This window comes from Vulpes vulpes, chromosome X (assembly GCF_048418805.1).
Source record: "Vulpes vulpes isolate BD-2025 chromosome X, VulVul3, whole genome shotgun sequence".
Lineage (NCBI taxonomy): Eukaryota > Metazoa > Chordata > Mammalia > Carnivora > Canidae > Vulpes > Vulpes vulpes.
The window spans coordinates 116,317,776-116,334,651 of NC_132796.1; the positions used below are offsets into that span (position 1 = coordinate 116,317,776).

Below are 16,876 nucleotides of genomic sequence, written 5' to 3' on the forward strand. Positions count from 1 at the left end.
CTCTTTCCCTTTATTCCCTTTCACTAATTTTATATTTCCCAAATGAATGAGACCATATAATGTTTGTCCTTCTCCGACTGACCTATTCCACGCAGCACAATAACCTCCGGGTCCATCCATGTCGAAACAAATGGTGGGTATTTGCCCTTTCTGATGGCTGTGTAGTATTCCATTCTATACATAGACCACATCTCCTTTATCCATTCATCTTTCGATGGATGCCGTGGCTCCTTCCAAAGTTTGGCTATTGTGGACATTGCTGCTATAAACATCGGGATGTTGGCGTCCCGGCGTTTCACTGTATCAGTATCGTTGGGGTCAATCCCCAACAATGCAATTACTGGGTTGTAGAGCAGATCTATTTATAACTCTTTGAGGAACCTCCACACAGTTTTCCAGAGTGGCTGCACCAGTTCACATTCCCATCAACAGGGCAAGGGGGTTCCCCTGTCTCCACATCCTCTACAACATTTGCTGTTTCATGTCTTGTTAATGTTCACCATTCTCGCTCTTGTGAGGTGTTATCTCATTGTGCTTTTGATTTGTATTTCCCAGATGCCCAGTGATGCAGAGCATTGTCTCATGTGCTTCGTGGCCATGTCTATGTCTTCCTCTGTGAAATTTCTGTTCACGTCTTTTGCCATTTCATGATTGGATTGGTTAGCTTTTGTATTTTGAGTTCTTTCCAGTTTTTGGATGGATGCTTGTATTGTGATGTATTTCCCCCTCAGGACTGCTTTTGCTATATCTCAAAGATTTTGAATTGTTCTATCTTCATTCTCATTAGTTTCCATGAATCTTTTTAATTCTTCTCTATTTTCCTGGTTGACCCTTTCATCTTTCATCAGGATGGTCCTTAACCCCCACGTGTTTGAAATCCTTCCAAATTCTTCTTCTGGTTTAGTTCTAGTTTCAAAGCATTATGGTCTGAAAATATGCAGGGTACGATCTCAATCTTTTGGTATCGTTTAAGACCTGATTTGTGACCCAATATGTAGTCTATTCTGGAGAAATTTCCATGTGCCCTTAAGAAGAATGTGTATTCAGTTGCGTTTGGATGTAAAGTTCTGTAAATATCTGTGAAATCCATTCGGTCCAGTGTGTCATTTAAAGCTCTTGTTTCTTTGGAAATGTGCTTAGAAGATCTCTGGATTATACAAGGGGCTGTGTTCAATCTCCAAGTATAAGTGTATTATTATCTAAGTATGTCTTAACTTTGGTTATTAATTTATTGCTATACTTGGCAGCTCCCACATTCAGGACATCAGTATTCATGGTTGTTAGGTCCTCTTGTGGGATAGATCCCACAAGATCTATATATAAGTATGATATATTGTCCCTCTTCATCTCTTAGTACAGTCTTTGGGATAAACTTTAATTTATCTGATATAAGGATGGCTACCCCTGCTTTATTTGTTTTAAGACACATTTATTCAGCGTCATGATCAGATTATTACATTTAACAATCAACAGCATGGGTGCAAAAAAAATCTACATTAAAGCCCTTTGTTGGAATGCTTTACACTTTCCACAGAACAGAAACTAAAATAACCTGTTGTACAGTTAGTTACAAATACAGTCCTTGAGGTTTTTTGCCCATACATATGAGTATTGTCTAAAACATGTCTTCTTTGTAGCAGCTAGGCCCTGCCACCACTGTGCTTGGCTGAGTTCACAAATCTGTTGTAACCTGTAGCATCTCTGTCACCTCTCTGGCTCTCCCCTCCTGATAAGCTTTGTTTCCTGGCAGTAATTAAAACTTTCTGCCACTGCCATAGCTGCTGCTTGTACTGGAACCACCATAGCACCTTGGTTTCGTGGTTTGGCAAAGTAGTGGCCTCCACCACCATAGGGGCCAGAGCTTCTGCCTCCAATATTTCCTCCTTTCATGGGTCCAAAATTTGAGGATTGATTGTTGTAATTGCCAACATCGTTATAGCTTCCACCACCTCCAAAGTTGCTTCCATTATTACCATCATTACCAAATCTGTTATAGCCAACCCCACGGCCATCCACCATATCCACCACCACCTCGACTGCCACCAAAGTCACCTCAACCACCGAAGTTCCCTCCACAACCAAAGTTGTCATTCCCACCAAAACCACCTCCACAACCACCACCAAAGTTTCCAGAACCACTTCGGACTCTTTGGCTGGACGAAGTACTAGCCATTTCTTGCTTTGATCGAGCTTTCCTTCATAGTTGTAGCCACTCACATTATGGTATTTTTGAATGACAATCTTCTCTACAGAATCATGGTCGTCAAAGGTCACAAAAGCAAAACCTCTCTTTTTGTCGCTGCCTCAGTCTGTCATGATCTCAATCACTTCAATTTTCCCGTACTGTTCAAAATAATCTCTTAGATTTTCTTCAGTTTCTTCTTTAATGCCACCAACAAAAATCTTTTTCACAGTTAAGTGGGCACCAGGTCTTTGAGAATCTTCTCGGGAGACAGCCGTCTTTGGTTCCACGACTCTTCCATCCACCTTCTGCCGCCAAGGATTCATGGCTGCGTCCACCTCCTCCCGGTGGCGTAGGTGATGAACCCATAGCCTCTGGAGCACTTGGTGTTGGGGTCGCTCAGTACCACACAGTACATAAGCGTCCCCCATTGCTCAAAATGGCTCCTCAGACCCTCATTGGTTGTTTCCAAGCTCAAAACTCCGATGAAGAGTTTCCGCAGTTGCTCAAGCTCTTTGGGAGACTCTGACTTAGATATGATGGCGGTGTGAGGGGAGACTTTAATGATGCTTACTTGGCGGGGTCAGGGGCAGAAAGGCTTGAAGGCAACTTGAATGGTAAATGGTTCTCCAACGTTTCATTTTCAGGCTGTAGGTGTCCTTAGGTCTAAAATGAGTCTCTTCAGAACATGAGAGACTCCTAACTCTGGGAAACGAATTAGGGGGGGGGGGGGGGGTTGAAGGGGAGGTGGGCAGGGGGTGGGGGTGACTGGGTGATGGGCACTGAGGGGGGCACTTATTGGGATGAGCACTGGATGTTATTCTATATGTTGACAAATTGAACACCAATTAAAAAATAAAATAAAATAAAATAAAATAATAAAATAAAATAAAATAAAATAAAACGAGTCTCTTGTAGACAGCAAATAGATGGGTCTTGCTTTTTTATCCAGTCTGAAGCCCTGCGCCTTTTGATAGGATCATTAAGTCCATTCACGTTCAGAGTTACTATTGAAAGATATGAATGTAGTGTCATCATAATACCTATTAAGTCCCCATTTTTCTGGATTGTTTCCTTGAACTTCCTCTTTCTTTTACAGAGTCCCCCTTAATATTTCTTGCAGAGCTGGTTTGATGGTCACATATTCTTTCAGTTCCTGCCTATCTTGGAAACTCTTGATCTCTCCTTCTATTCTGAACGAGAGCCTTGCTGGATAAAGTATTCCTGGCTGCAGGTTCTTCTCATTTAGGACCCTGAATATATCCGGCCAGCCCATTCTTGCCTGCCAGGTCTCTCTGTAGAGGTGTGCTCCTAACCTAATAGTTCTCCCCATAAAGGTTAGGGATCTCTTGTCTCTTGCCGCTTTAAGGATCCTCTCTTTATCTTTGGAATTTGCAAGTTTTGCTATTAAATGTCAAGGTGTTGAACGTTTTTTATTGATTTTAGGGGAGGATGTCTCTATCTCCTGGATCTGAATGTCTGTATCCCTCCCCAAGTTAGGGAAGTTCTCAGCTATGATTTGTGTTCAAATACACTTTCTGGTCCTGTGTCCCTTTCAGCGCCCTCTGGCACCCCAATGAAATGTAGAATTTTCCTTCTGAGGCTTTCATGTATTTCCCTTAACCCATCCTCATGATCTTTTTATTGCTTTTCTCTTTTTTCCTCAGTTTCCTTCCTTGCCATCCACTTGTCTTCTATGTCACTCACTCGTTCTTCTACCTCGTAAACCCTTGTCGTTAGGACCCCTAGTTTGGATTGCATCCCATTTAATTGATTTTTAGTTTTGGCCTGATTAGATCTAAATTCTGCAGTCATGAAGTCTCTTGAATCCTTTATGCTTTTTTCCAGAGCCACAAGTAGCTTTATACTTGTGCTTCTGAATTGGCTTTTTGACATTGAATTATAATCCAAATTTTGTAACTCTGTGGGAGAAAGGACTGTTTCTGATTCCTTTTGTGGTGAGTTTTTCCTTCTAGTCATTTTGCTCAGTGAAGAGTGGCCAAAAACAAGTTTTACTGGAAAAAGGAGTAAAAGAGAGAAAAAAAGGGGGTCGGGGGAAACAGAAAACAATAAACAAGGAGGGGTATCCCCTGGTTCTATATACTGTAAATCTCTCGACTTCCCCTGGAACTTTCCAGGGCTGCTTGGTCAAGGACTTGCTCTTCCCCTGTTCTTCCAGCTGGTCTTCTGGGGGAAGGGCCTGCGGTGCTCACTCTCAGTTGTGTGCACCTGGGGGAGCTTCCCAGTCCCCTGCCAGTTGCACGGCTCAGTGGGAGGTGTTTATCCTGTGAGGCCCCTGCTCAGTCCCAGGCACAAGGCGACACCAGGGGGAACAATGACAGTGGCAGCGGCCAGCTCTCCATCTCTGGAGTCAGCTCCTGCAGAAACTATCGCAGTCTCCCATCTGTAGGGGTCTCATTGTCTTGGGGGCCGGTGGGCATGGACCTGCACAGCTCAGGGCTGCCCAGCAACAGGAGTGTCTTTGGTGCCCTGTGTCCTCCCGGGCTCCACCTGTTCTTGGGGGGAACACTGGATCCTGGGCGGTGTCCCCCGGTGCCCTGGGCTCTGGGACCTGTGCTGACTGAGCTGCTCCCCGCCCTGCCGGGCACTCACTCCAGCCCTATACGGACCTAGGCCAAAGGTGTGTGGCGCACTCTCCCCTGGGTGCAAATCCTCTGTTAGTACCCCCGGGAGCCTGAGGGCATCCACGCCCCTCCTGGGATCCTGCCCGTGTTCCCTGTGGGCACCATCTGTCCAGGAAGATTGGTAAAGCTCCTGCTTCTCCAGGACAAGGCTTTCCTGTCCCAGGGGCTCTTTCCCGGCACCTCGAGAGGCCCCCTCCCCTTGGATGCTCTTTTATTTCTTTATTTTTTTCTGTCTTCCTACCTTGATAGAAGCGCTAACTCTTCTCACTATAGCATCCCAGCAGTTGTCTCTTTAAATCTCAGGCCGACGGGACACCTGCACCCTGAAATTTATAGCAACAATGTCCCCAATAGCCAAACTGTGGAAGGAGCCTCGGTGTCCATCGAAAGATGAATGGATAAAGAAGATGTGGTCTATGTATACAATGGAATATTACTCAGCCATTTAAAACGACAAATACCCACCATTTGCTTCAACGTGGATGGAACTGGAGGATATTACGCTAAGTGAAATAAGTCAATCAGAGAAGGACAAACATTATATGGTCTCATTCATTTGGAGAATATAAAAAATAGTGAAAGGGAATAAAGGGGAAAGGAGAAAAATGAGTGGGAAACATCAGAAAGGGAGACAGAACATGAGAGACTCCTAACTCTGGGAAACGAACAAGGGATGGTAGAAAGGGAAGTGGGTGGGGGGTGGGGGTGACTGGTTGACGGGCACTGAGGGGGGCACTTGATGGGATGAGCACTGGGTGTTATTCTATATATTGACAAATTGAACACCAATAAAAAATAAATTAAAAAAAAGAAAGTTATCTAGGTAATTTGGTGTGGACAGATGACTTGGAGACCGGACTATTCTGGCATCTTGCCTCGCATCAATTTCTAATTTACTTCTCTCAAGTTGATTCTGTCTTTCCTCTTCCATGTTCAGTCTGTTTATAATCCTTTTAGCAGATATTGTTTTCCAATTCTAGCGTTTCCATTTGGTTGTCTTATTGCTTACATCGGTGTTAAAATTACCAATCTCTTCATGCATGTTATTCATCTATTCTTCTAGATTATTCAACATGTTAATCAGAGGTGACTTAACGTTTCTTCTGGGTCACCTGGTGGCTCAGCTATTGGGTGTCTGCCTTCGGCTCAGGTTGTGATCCACGAGGTCCCAGGATGAAGGCCCACATGAGGCTCCCTGTAGGGAGCCAGGTTCTCCCTCTGCCTGTGTCTCTGCCTGTGTCTGTGTCTCTTGTGAATAAATAAATAAAATCTTAAAACAATAAAATAAAAGTTTCTCCCTAATATAGTTAGAATATAAATCACCTTGGAGTAGAGTTCTACTTATTGTTTTTTCTATTGGCAGTGAGTTGACTGTTCTTGATTTTGGAGTGTTGGTATTTTGCAATATTTTTTATTGATTTGCAGCCAGACATCATCTGTAGGAGTACAGCAGAGACTGAGGTGAATAGCATTTAGGACTGGAAATTGGCATGCGTATTCTTCGCTGGGCTGTTAGCACGTGGGATGTAGCACATCTACTCTGTAATTTAGCTGGGTCCGAGGTTTGTTGTTGCTACGAGTTTCAAAATCTTCCAGTGGTGAGCTGCCTTTCCCTGTGCCAACTTCAGGGCCTGTGATGTCAGGGTTTTCCCCGAGTCCCCGCTGTCTCAGCTGCCAGCAGTCTCAGCGGGCTACACCAGCCAGGGCCTCTCCATCTGTGCTCTTACCCTCTCATCTCCTGTTTTCTCCTTTTTATTCTTTATTGAGATATAATTCACATGCCATCTAATTTACCTTTTTAAAATATACAATTCAGGGGCACCTGGGTGGCCCAGTTGGTTAAGTGTCTGCCTTCGGCTCAGGTCATGATCCGGGTGTCCTGGGATCGAGCCCCGCATCGGGCTCCCTGTTCAGTGGGAGGTGAGGGGGTGTCTGCTTCTCCCTCTTCCTCTGCCCCTTACCCTGCCTGTGTCCTCTCTTTCTCTCTCCATCTCAAATAAATAAATAAAGCCTTTTTAAAAGATAAAATAAAGTGTACAATTCAGTGCTTTTTATTATATTCACTAGATTGTGGAGTATCACCACTACCTAACTCCAGAGATTTTCATCACTTCAAAAGGCTCTCAACATTGGGAGTGACTTCCCATTACCCTTTTCCCTAGCCCTAGGCAAGCATTACCCTACTATTTGTGTCTAGTGATGTGCATAGCCTGAATATTTCATATGGATACTATAATAAAATATGTGGTCTTTTGTGTCTAGTTTTTCTGCCTAAGCATGCAGTATTCAAGGTTCACCCATATTATACCATGTATCAACGTTTCATCTATTCGTACTGACAAATAATATACATTATGTAGCTAGACCATCCTTTTATGTATTCATCAGTTGATGGACGTTGCAATTGTTTCCTGATTTATGTTATTATGTGTAAGGAACGCTGTTATGAACATTTGTGGATAGGGTTTTTGTGTGAGCATATGTTTTCATCTGTCTTGGATATATATTTGGGAGTGTTATCGATGGGTCATATGGTTATACTCTATGTTTAATTTTTGGAGGAACTGCTGACTGCTTTGCAGTGACTGCACCATTTTATGTTCTAACTAGCAATATATGAAGACTTCAATTTCTTCATATCATCACTAATAGTTGTTACTTTGTATATTTATATTTTAGCCAGCAAGTTTGAAATCCTTACTCATTGTGGTTTTGATTTGCATTTCCCTAATGATCCTGTTGAGTATCTCTTCATGTGCTTATTGGTTACTTATACATCTTATTTCAGAAATGTCTATTCAAATGTTTTACTCCTTTCCTTTTTTTTTTTTTTTTTTGCTCTTTTCAAAATTGGTTTATTTTTCTTTTCTTTGTTGAGTTGTAACAGTTCTTTTTTTAGTTTCTATTTATTTATTGATAAGAGACACACACACACACAGAGGCAGAGACATAGGCAGAGGGAGAAGCAGGCTCCACGCAGGGAGCCCCATGTGGGATTTGATCCTAGGACCCCCAGGATCACACCCTTGGCTGAAAGCAGGCTCTAAACTGCTGAGTCACCCAGGGATCCCCATAACAGTTCTTTATATATTCTGTATACCACACATTTATACATGATGAGCAAGTATTTTCTCCCAATCTGTGGGTGGTATTTTTTAAAATGATGTCCTTTGAAGCAGAAGCATTTTTAATTTTTATGAAATTTAAGTTATCTATATTTTTGTCATTTGGGTATTGGTATCTGCTATGGAATTATCTGTGGCCCTACCCTCAAATTCATGTTAAAGCCCCTCATGCAATGGTATTTGGAGATAGGCCTTTGGGAGATAGAATTAGACAAGTTTATGGTGGTGGGATCCCCATGATGGGATTAGTGTGCTTATACTATCTTTCTGTGTGTGAGCACAGACAAAAGGCCTTGCAGAACGAAAAGGTTGCAGAATGAAAGTGCCCATCTGCAAGCCAAGAGAGGGATTTTGACTGGAAATTGAATCCTGCCAGACCTTGATCTTGGACTGCCAGTCTCTTGAACTATGAGAAATAATTTAGTATTGTGTAAGCCACCCAGTCTATAGTGTTTTATTATGGTAGCTCAAGCAGATCGAGACAGTGTCATAATCTAAGAAATTATCATCTAACATGATTTCATGAAGAATTACCCCAATGCTTTTCTGTAACTATCATTCACAACCATCTAGCATACTTACATATACTTGAGACTAATTTTAGGTTCAGTAACATTAATGAAACTGGCCTGTGGAAGAGACAGGCAGAAAGGGAAAAATGAATTATTCCAAAGCGAGTGCCTCTCTGGGTAAGAGAAGAGAGCATTCATTCCATGAAGTTCTTCCTGAAACCAGCAGGAGATGGTATGACGAGTCTTCACATGTCTGTGGTTGGCTGGCTGTGTGTGGGATGTGTCTGGTAGTTTGAGAGTGAAGCTGACAACCAAAGCTGAAAAGGAACACAAGAATAGCTATTGCTTGTTTTTTGAAATAGAGGATGCTTCCATTGTTTTCAGAATCCAATCATATGTTCAAGCACCCCACAATACACACATATCTACAGTGCCATAGAGTTTCAAACTCCAACTAGGCTGCAGCAGCCATGAGTCCTTTACCCCTTGATACTTTACACTTCTGCTTCATACACTCAAGACATTTTTGATTCTCCACCCAGGGTGTGTGTGTGTGTGTGTGAAAACCTATTTGGGTACTATGGCCCTTTTCTCATGCTAAATGAAAATTCCATGGACGCCTACAAGAAAGCAATGGGAGCTTGAGATTACAGCCACTCTTGATTCAGTACAGCTTTTGTGGGCATTGGGGTTTTACTTATCACAACAGCTACTGATGGCTGAGTAATATTCCATTGTATACATAAACCACATCTTCTTTATCCATTCACCCTTTGATGGACACTGAGGCTCCTTCCACAGTTTGGCTATTGTGGACATTGCTGCTATAAACATCGGGGTGCAGATGTCCCGGTGTTTCATTGCATCTGAATCTTTGGGGTAAATCCCCAACAGTGAAATTGCTGGGTCGTAGGGCAGGTCTATTTTTAACTCTTTGAGGAACCTCCACACAGTTTTCCAGAGTGGCTGCACCATTTCACAATCAAAAAATATATTTTTATACAAAAAAATATATTATGCTGAGTGAAGTAAGTCAATCGGAGAAGGACAAACATTGTATGTTCTCATTCATTTGGGGAATATAAATAATAGTGAAAGGGAATATAAGGGAAGGGAGAAGAAATGTGTGGGAAATATCAAAAAGGGAGACAGAACATGAAGACTCCTAACTCTGGGAAACGAACTAGGGGTGATGGAAGGGGATAAGGGCGGGGGGGGGGTGAATGGGTGACGGGCACTGAGGGGGGCACTTGACGGGATGAGCACTGGGTGTTATTCTGTATGTTGGTTAATTGAACACCAATAAAAAATAAATTTATTATTTAAAAATAATAATAAAAAAATAAAGGGTTAAAAAAACAGCTACTGCAAACAGTATGTGGGAAACATGATATTTCCCATTGTAGATAGTTTTTCAAGTTCTCAGAGAGGTGAGGCAGTGTCCTCAAGATCTCATTTTGGAGAGCTTGCTCTGGGTGGGACCTCCCACAGTCATCAGTGGTTGGCAAAGGGCTTTGTGGAGGGAGAGTGGGAAGGACCCAGAGTCCAGTTGGTGAAGGGTGTGAGGATTAGGGTGGTTCTTTTCTTGGTTTCTGTGAACTTGGGCTTTGCTGTTCATTCAGAGATGGCAAGGAATTTCAAAAGAAGAAAAAGTCTTGCCAATTTAAAGAATCCAACCTAAAACCTTTAAACAACCTGAGACGGACCATAACCTGCAGACTACTTTCCAGAGTATCATATGAGATGCTGTAGTGGAGATAGAAGGGACACAGTAACTCTTTAGGGATGTTTTAAGATTTTTGGTCACAACTGTGCAGTCCTTCTTATTGAGATCTGGGGGTGCCATCTGGGTGAATGAAGCCAAAAGCGCAGTTAGGTTTGCTAAACTAAAGGAGAAGCCTCGCTGGCAAGGACGATGGAGTTCAAGCAAAAATGTAGTCTCGGATTACATGGCTCCAGGAGTGAAGAGGAATGAAGCTTGTGGGTCGTTCTTCACTGGCCCTTAAATAAGTTTGTACTGCTAGCATGTGACCAGTGGTCCATCTTTCCCGTGCACATGGCCAGCAGCCTGAAATAGACCCTCTCACCAGTATCCTCAGATCCCCTTGCTCCTTAAATTCATCTGTCACCCTGTTAAAGAAGGTCCAGGGTCAATGCCAATGTCCCTGTCATATGGACTCATCCGTTCCTGGGTATATTTCTTGTAAGAACAGCCAGACCTCATTGAAGGGGACACGAGTTTTGTACCCCAATTAGTATGTCTTGGTTTCACAGAAGTAGGACTTAGCAAATCTCTAATTGCTCATCTGTTTACTAGGTGGGAATGAATAGTGAACGTAGTTGAGATAATGAGGACTCGGTTGCTCAATATCAGAGAAAACAGTTCCATGTACGGAAAGAGAAAGGCTACAGTGTGGTGGAAGGCAGAAGACGAGGCCAGACGCAGAGAATCAGGCTAGACCTTTAACCCAGCATGTTAGGCCACGGAGCTTGACCCTAGGTTGAGGGCAAAGGGCAATTGAGAGAAGGGGAAGGCACTCCTTGGTTTCCAGCAGATTCATGCCTTCTTGTTTCACAGCCTCTATCAATATATCTATCTATATCTATCTATCTATCATCTATCTATCTATCATCTATCTATCTATCATCTATTTATTTATTTATTTTAAGGTAAATACACATAACATGAAGTCATTCTATAGTGTCCAATTCAGTGCCATTTCGTACATTTGTGGTGTTGTACAACTATCGCCTCTGTGTGGTTCCAAAGCACTTGCAACACCCCAAGAGCAAATGTCGAATCTGATAAGTGGACACTGCCCATTTCCTCTCCCTCAGACCCTGTCAACCGCTACTCTGCTTTCTCTTTGAATATACCTGTTCTGTGTATTTCATATAAACGGAAATTGCAATATGCTAACTTTGTGTCTGGCTTCTTGCCCTCAGCAGTTTTCAAGGTGCTTCCATGCTAAATCCTGTATTGAGACTTCATTCTTTTTCACGGCTTAATATTTCTTTATAGGCCTATACACCTCCCTTATTCATTCTCAAATTGATGGATATTTGGGTCGTTTCTTCCTTTTGCTATTGTGAATTTTGGTGAACATTTCTACACAGGTATTAGTTCGAATACCTGTTTTCCAATTTTTGAGTATATACATAGGAGTGGAATTGATAGTCCTATAAATTAAAGTAAAAAATATAAATTTTAAAAAGTTTAACTTTTTGACAATCTGATACACTTTAACCAGTGCAAACATCTTTCACAAAACCTGCACCATTTTTTATTCCTACCACCAATGTGCCAGGCAGTAATATTCCATTATATATATATATATATATATATATATATATATATATATATCACATCTTCTTTTTCCATTATTCTATTGATGGACATCTTGATTCTTTTCTATGAGGTATTTATGTAAACGATACCAACATAATTATCCAAAGGGGCATCTGCACTCCATATACACTTTATTTATTTATTTATTATATTTTTTTATTTATTCATGAGAGACACACAGAGAGAGGTAGAAACATAGGCAGAGGGAGAAGCAGACTCCCTGCGGGACTTGATCCCAGGACCATGGTTTCACCACCTGAGCCAAAGGCAGATGCTCAACCCCTGAGCCATCCTGGCGTCCCTTTATATACACTCTGGAATCAGCTTTTCCATTTCTTCAAGCACGTTGTTGGGATTTATTATACGGATTGTATTGAATCTGTATATTGCTTTAATACAACTGCTATCTTTAGAAAATTAAGTCTTCAACTCCATGAATGCAAGGTATCTTTCCAAATACGGAAATCTTCTTAAATTCCTCGAGCAATATGTTGTAAGCTGTAGTGTACATGCCTTATATTTCCTTGGATAAACGTATTTTTAGTATTTTCTTCTGCTTTTACTTCTTTTTTTTACTTTTTCCCCCACATTGTTTGTCTTTATTATGATGATTATTTATTTATTATTTATTAAAAAATATTTTTTGCCTAATCACTCTGGCTAGCACTTTCAGTATAATAACATAAAAGCAGCAAAAGCAGGCATTCTAGGCTTTTAAAAGAACATTATTTATTTTAGGGAGAGAGGGTGGGGGAGAGGGAGAGGAAGAGGAAGAGAGAGAGAATCTCAGGCAGACGCCCCTGAGCATGGATTCCAATGCAGGGCCTGATCTCACAATCCTGAGATCATGACCTGAGCAGAAATTAAGAGCCAGCTGCTTAACCGACTGAGCCACGTAGGTGCCCCTTGGTTTATTTCTTATTTCTTGACTTAATGGGAAAATTTCAGTCTTTGACCATTCAGTATGTTAGATGTGGATTTTTCGTGGATGCCTTTTATCATGTTAAAGTTTTCTTTTATTTCTTGTTTGTTGAAAGTTTTTTTTTTATCATGAAAGTGTGTCACTTCTTTTTTTTTTTTTTATGTCTTTGTCAAGCTTTACTACCTCCGTATTGCTGACCTCACACACAGAACGAGATAGGAAGTATTCCCTCCTCTTCCATATTTTGGGAAGAAATTGAGGATTTGTATAAGTTCTTCTTTCAAGTATTCGTGGAATCCATGAGAGAAGTCACCTGGTCTTGGGATGTTATTTCTTTGACATTTTTGATCACGGATTCATTCTCCTTACCTGTTAGATCTGTTTTAATTTTCTTTTCCTCTTGGGTTACTTTGGTTGTTTGTGTTTTTAAAAATACACCCAGTTCATTTAGGTTATATAATTTCTTGGGGTATAATTGTTCAGAGTACTCTCTTACTATCCTGTTTGTTTCTTTAAGACCTAAAATACTGGGGTGCCTGGGTGGCTCAGGGGTTGAGCATCTGCCTTTGGCTCAGGGCATGATCCCAGAGTCCTGGCTTCCTGTCCCACATCAGTCTCCCCACAGGGAGCCTGCTTCTCCCTCTGCCTATGTCTCTGCCTCTCTCATAAGTAAATAAGTAAAACCGTCTTTAAAAAAAAAGATCAGTAATACTACCCCGACTTTTATTTTTTATATTAGTAGTTGAGTCTTCTTTTTTCTCTCTCTCTTACTAAATGTTTGTCAAAATTTTTGGTCTTTTCAACGAACCAGCTTTTCTTAGCTGTCACATACTGATTTGATGGAAATTTTCTTCAACGTATTGAATCAAAATTAAAATCCCAATTTTGCAGGTGTTTTTTTAGTTTGTGTTAGGCCATACCACACTACACCACATCACAGAAGGTGACCTAGTATGCTGTCTTCACTTACAGACAGTTTGAGAGTTTTTGTGATTACAGCAATACCTTCAACATTCATCTAGTATTGTTATGGAGAACAGTCACACTTTACACCATAGCAGAGTTTCAAATAGGCAATTCTATGGTATTTATTTAAGGAACAGCTTGAGAGAATCATTACTACTTGATTGATCATAATCAATCAAAGTATCAACTCATGATTTCCCATGATGTATCATCTTTAATCTGAGAACTTGGGCACATTTCTCAATTTCTAGTTAGGCTTTCCGATGCTCACTGGAGAATGTATGTCATTATATAAGTTGGTTTTAAGGATGAGTAACATATAGCAGGGTTGTCAGCTGTCGAATCTGAGGGGTGTCTGTTTTTCATCCAGCTATCCTGACCTCCCTCTGGGTAGAGTCTAATTGCCAGCCTCCAGGAGCTTCCCAGTGACTATTCAAATACAGAATAGAGAAAAAAGCACTGAGGCACCAAAAGCTCATATAACATGCCCTGAGTCATAAAGCTAAATAAAGGTGAGGAAACAAAGACTCATCTTGGGGTCCAGCTTACCCTGTAGCTCTGGGTAAGAAAGAAATACTTTCCAGAAAGATAAGGAAGACCATACTTAGTTACAGGTGATCTCAACCCCCCAAAGCATCAAAAGTCGAATTGTTTATCAGTTCAGACACTCAAATAATGGGTTCTCTTGACCTTTCAAGAGCTCCATAGACAGGGGCCAGGTAGCCTTATCAGAGTCCAGAGGCTAGAGGGCAGGCATAACTTTGATGAGGTTCCAGGGTATTCTGGAGCTGAACTGATGCTTAGCCCATCTACAAATTCTATTTCAGCACCTTCTTCAGAGATAACCATGATAACCCAGCAGAGACAACAGGACACTGACATATAAACAACGTCCAAATCTCAAGGTTTTTCACTGTAGAGGAGGAAGCTATAGTGATGTATGTGGTGGAGGATTAGAGCCAAAAACATCAGTAAAAACTCTTCTGTAGCTTAATACACATATAGATGATTACATCTAAAATTTGTATACATATGTGAATACACACGGGTCGTGAACACACATGTAATTTCTTCCTCTGTCAGCCAAAGAGCCCTAGGAACAATGACGCCATTTGCAAACCGCGAACTTAGTGCACAGACCTAGGTTTCTCACACTTTATTACGGTCAATGGAACAAGGGCTCCCTGGAAAAAATGCTGATTCTAGAAATGGGACAGGGAAATATGCAAGTTGAGCCGGAAGTACCTTGTAGTGCCTGAAAATAAAGAAATGCTAAAAAAAAAAAAATACATAAAAAGAAACCAATGGAAACGTTTCCAGGGGCGTGAGGGAGGTATATGAAGAGGGAGCTAACAGGAAGAGCGCCCAGTGGCCAAACCTGGAACAAGTTAAACAACACAAATATATAGAATGATGTTGGATTTTAACCCAAAGTGTAATACAAGTGCCCATGTGTCTGTACTGAGAAAAGAATTTGACTTATTAAACACATAAATATGGGAAAATAGGCAGATCTCGCGAGTCCAGGGAGGGAGGCCCCGCGAGAGGACCCAGGGAGCCTCCCACACGGGTCCTCCTACCACCGCCCCGCGGAGCCCATCTCCAGCGGACGTGCAATCAGCCCTTAGGGACCCTGGCACGGGGTCCGGATGTGACGTGGGCCGACTTCCGCCACGGAGGTCTGAGACAGCGGAGGGCCTCGTGTGGGGGGTCGCAGTGGGGTCCCCTGGAAGGAGGCCAGGCCCGGGCGGCGGCAGCCAGGCAGCAGGTTGCCCCGGGAGGGGGCTCGGAGGGCGGGGGAGGGGCCCCAAAGGGCGGCGGGGGGTGGGGGGGTGGGGCCTATCAGGAACCCTGAGAGACCACCGGGGGAAGGCGGGGCCCGGCTTCGAGCTGAGGCCTGGATGATGGGGCCTGGGGCAGTGGCCTGAGAAGGGCAGGGACACAGGGAGTGACGGTGGGGGCGGGAGCCCAGGACAGAGGGGACCCAAGAGCCCATGATAGAGGGGACCCGGCGGAGGGCAGGGCCCACGGTGAACCTGGGAAGACCCCGCAGGAGCAGGATGGAGCCCGATGGTGGCGTGGTGCGGCAGGCCTGGCACATCCGGGTACCCGAGAGCCTGAGGCCTGGTGTGGCGGGAGCAGACGCTGAGGGGGGCGGAGGGAGGGCCCAGGGGCTAAGGGGAGGCGAGGGATGGACCCTGAGGTGGACAGAGGGGACCCGGCGGAGGGCAGGGCCCACGGTGAGCCCTGGAAGGCCGCGGAGGAGCGGGATGGGGCCGGATGGTGGCGGCGGGTGCGGCAGGCCTGGCACATCCGGGTACCCGAGAGCCTGAGGCCTGGTGTGGCGGGAGCAGACGCTGAGGGGGGCGGAGGGAGGGTCCCGGGGCTATGGGGACTGAGCGATGGACCCTGAGCGGGACAGAGGGGAACCTGTCGGAGGGTGACAAGGGCTGTGAGGCCCCCCGGGGGATGGGGACTTGCCCTCTGTGGGAGTATGGGTGCTCAGACTTCCACATCCGGGTCTCCCGAGACACTGCAGGCCCCTGGCATCAGGAGCAGGGCCTAGGACACGTGGGCAGAGGGGAGGGCCCCGGGTGCTGCTGGGAATCCCGGGGAGGATGCAGAAGAGGCCCGGGGGACCCCCACCCCAGCCCAGAGTTATTCCCGGGAAGGTCGTGGGGGGGATGGGAACACGTGGTGAGGCCCCACTTCCGCATCCAGGCTCTGGGAGACCAGGGGGCTGGTGTTCAGAGCAGGGCCTCCCTGAGGGGGCAGACGGTGGGCTCAGGTCCTGCTGGGTTCCTGGCAAGGATGTCCATGGGGGACGGTGGGACCCTGCACCCCAGTCCACAGTCAGTCCCGGGAGGCATGCAGTGGAGCCCGGCAGAGGCCCAGGTGCCCAGGAAGCCCCGCCAGCAGGGGTGGGGAAGAAGGGCCCAGGGAGCCTGCCCCTGCCCCCCAGCTCAGCCCCCTCTGTGAGCCCTGGGAAGTCCCCGGGCTGGGTTGCGGTCTTGATGGAAAGACGGTCACTACCTGTCTCCATTGCGGTCCGGGCGGAGGGGAGGGCCTTGGTGTGAGCGGCCCGGCCTCAGGACGGCTGCCCGAGGGGCCCGGGGTCTCCTAGGGCTGGAGGGAGGACACCCGAGGGACTGAGACCCCCGAGGGAGTGGGTCCC

General features: G+C 44.4%; 1 protein-coding gene across 1 annotated transcript in view; it reads right to left on the reverse strand.

Moving 5' to 3' along the window:
• Positions 1–15,802, reverse strand: part of LOC140596137 (melanoma-associated antigen 8-like) — a 39,452-nt gene extending 23,650 nt beyond the window's left edge. The window contains exon 1 of the mRNA XM_072743530.1: positions 15,738–15,802. Coding sequence (XP_072599631.1) covers positions 15,738–15,802 — 65 coding nt within the window. The remainder of the gene's footprint in view (positions 1–15,737) is intronic.
• Positions 15,803–16,876: the final 1,074 nt, after the last annotated feature.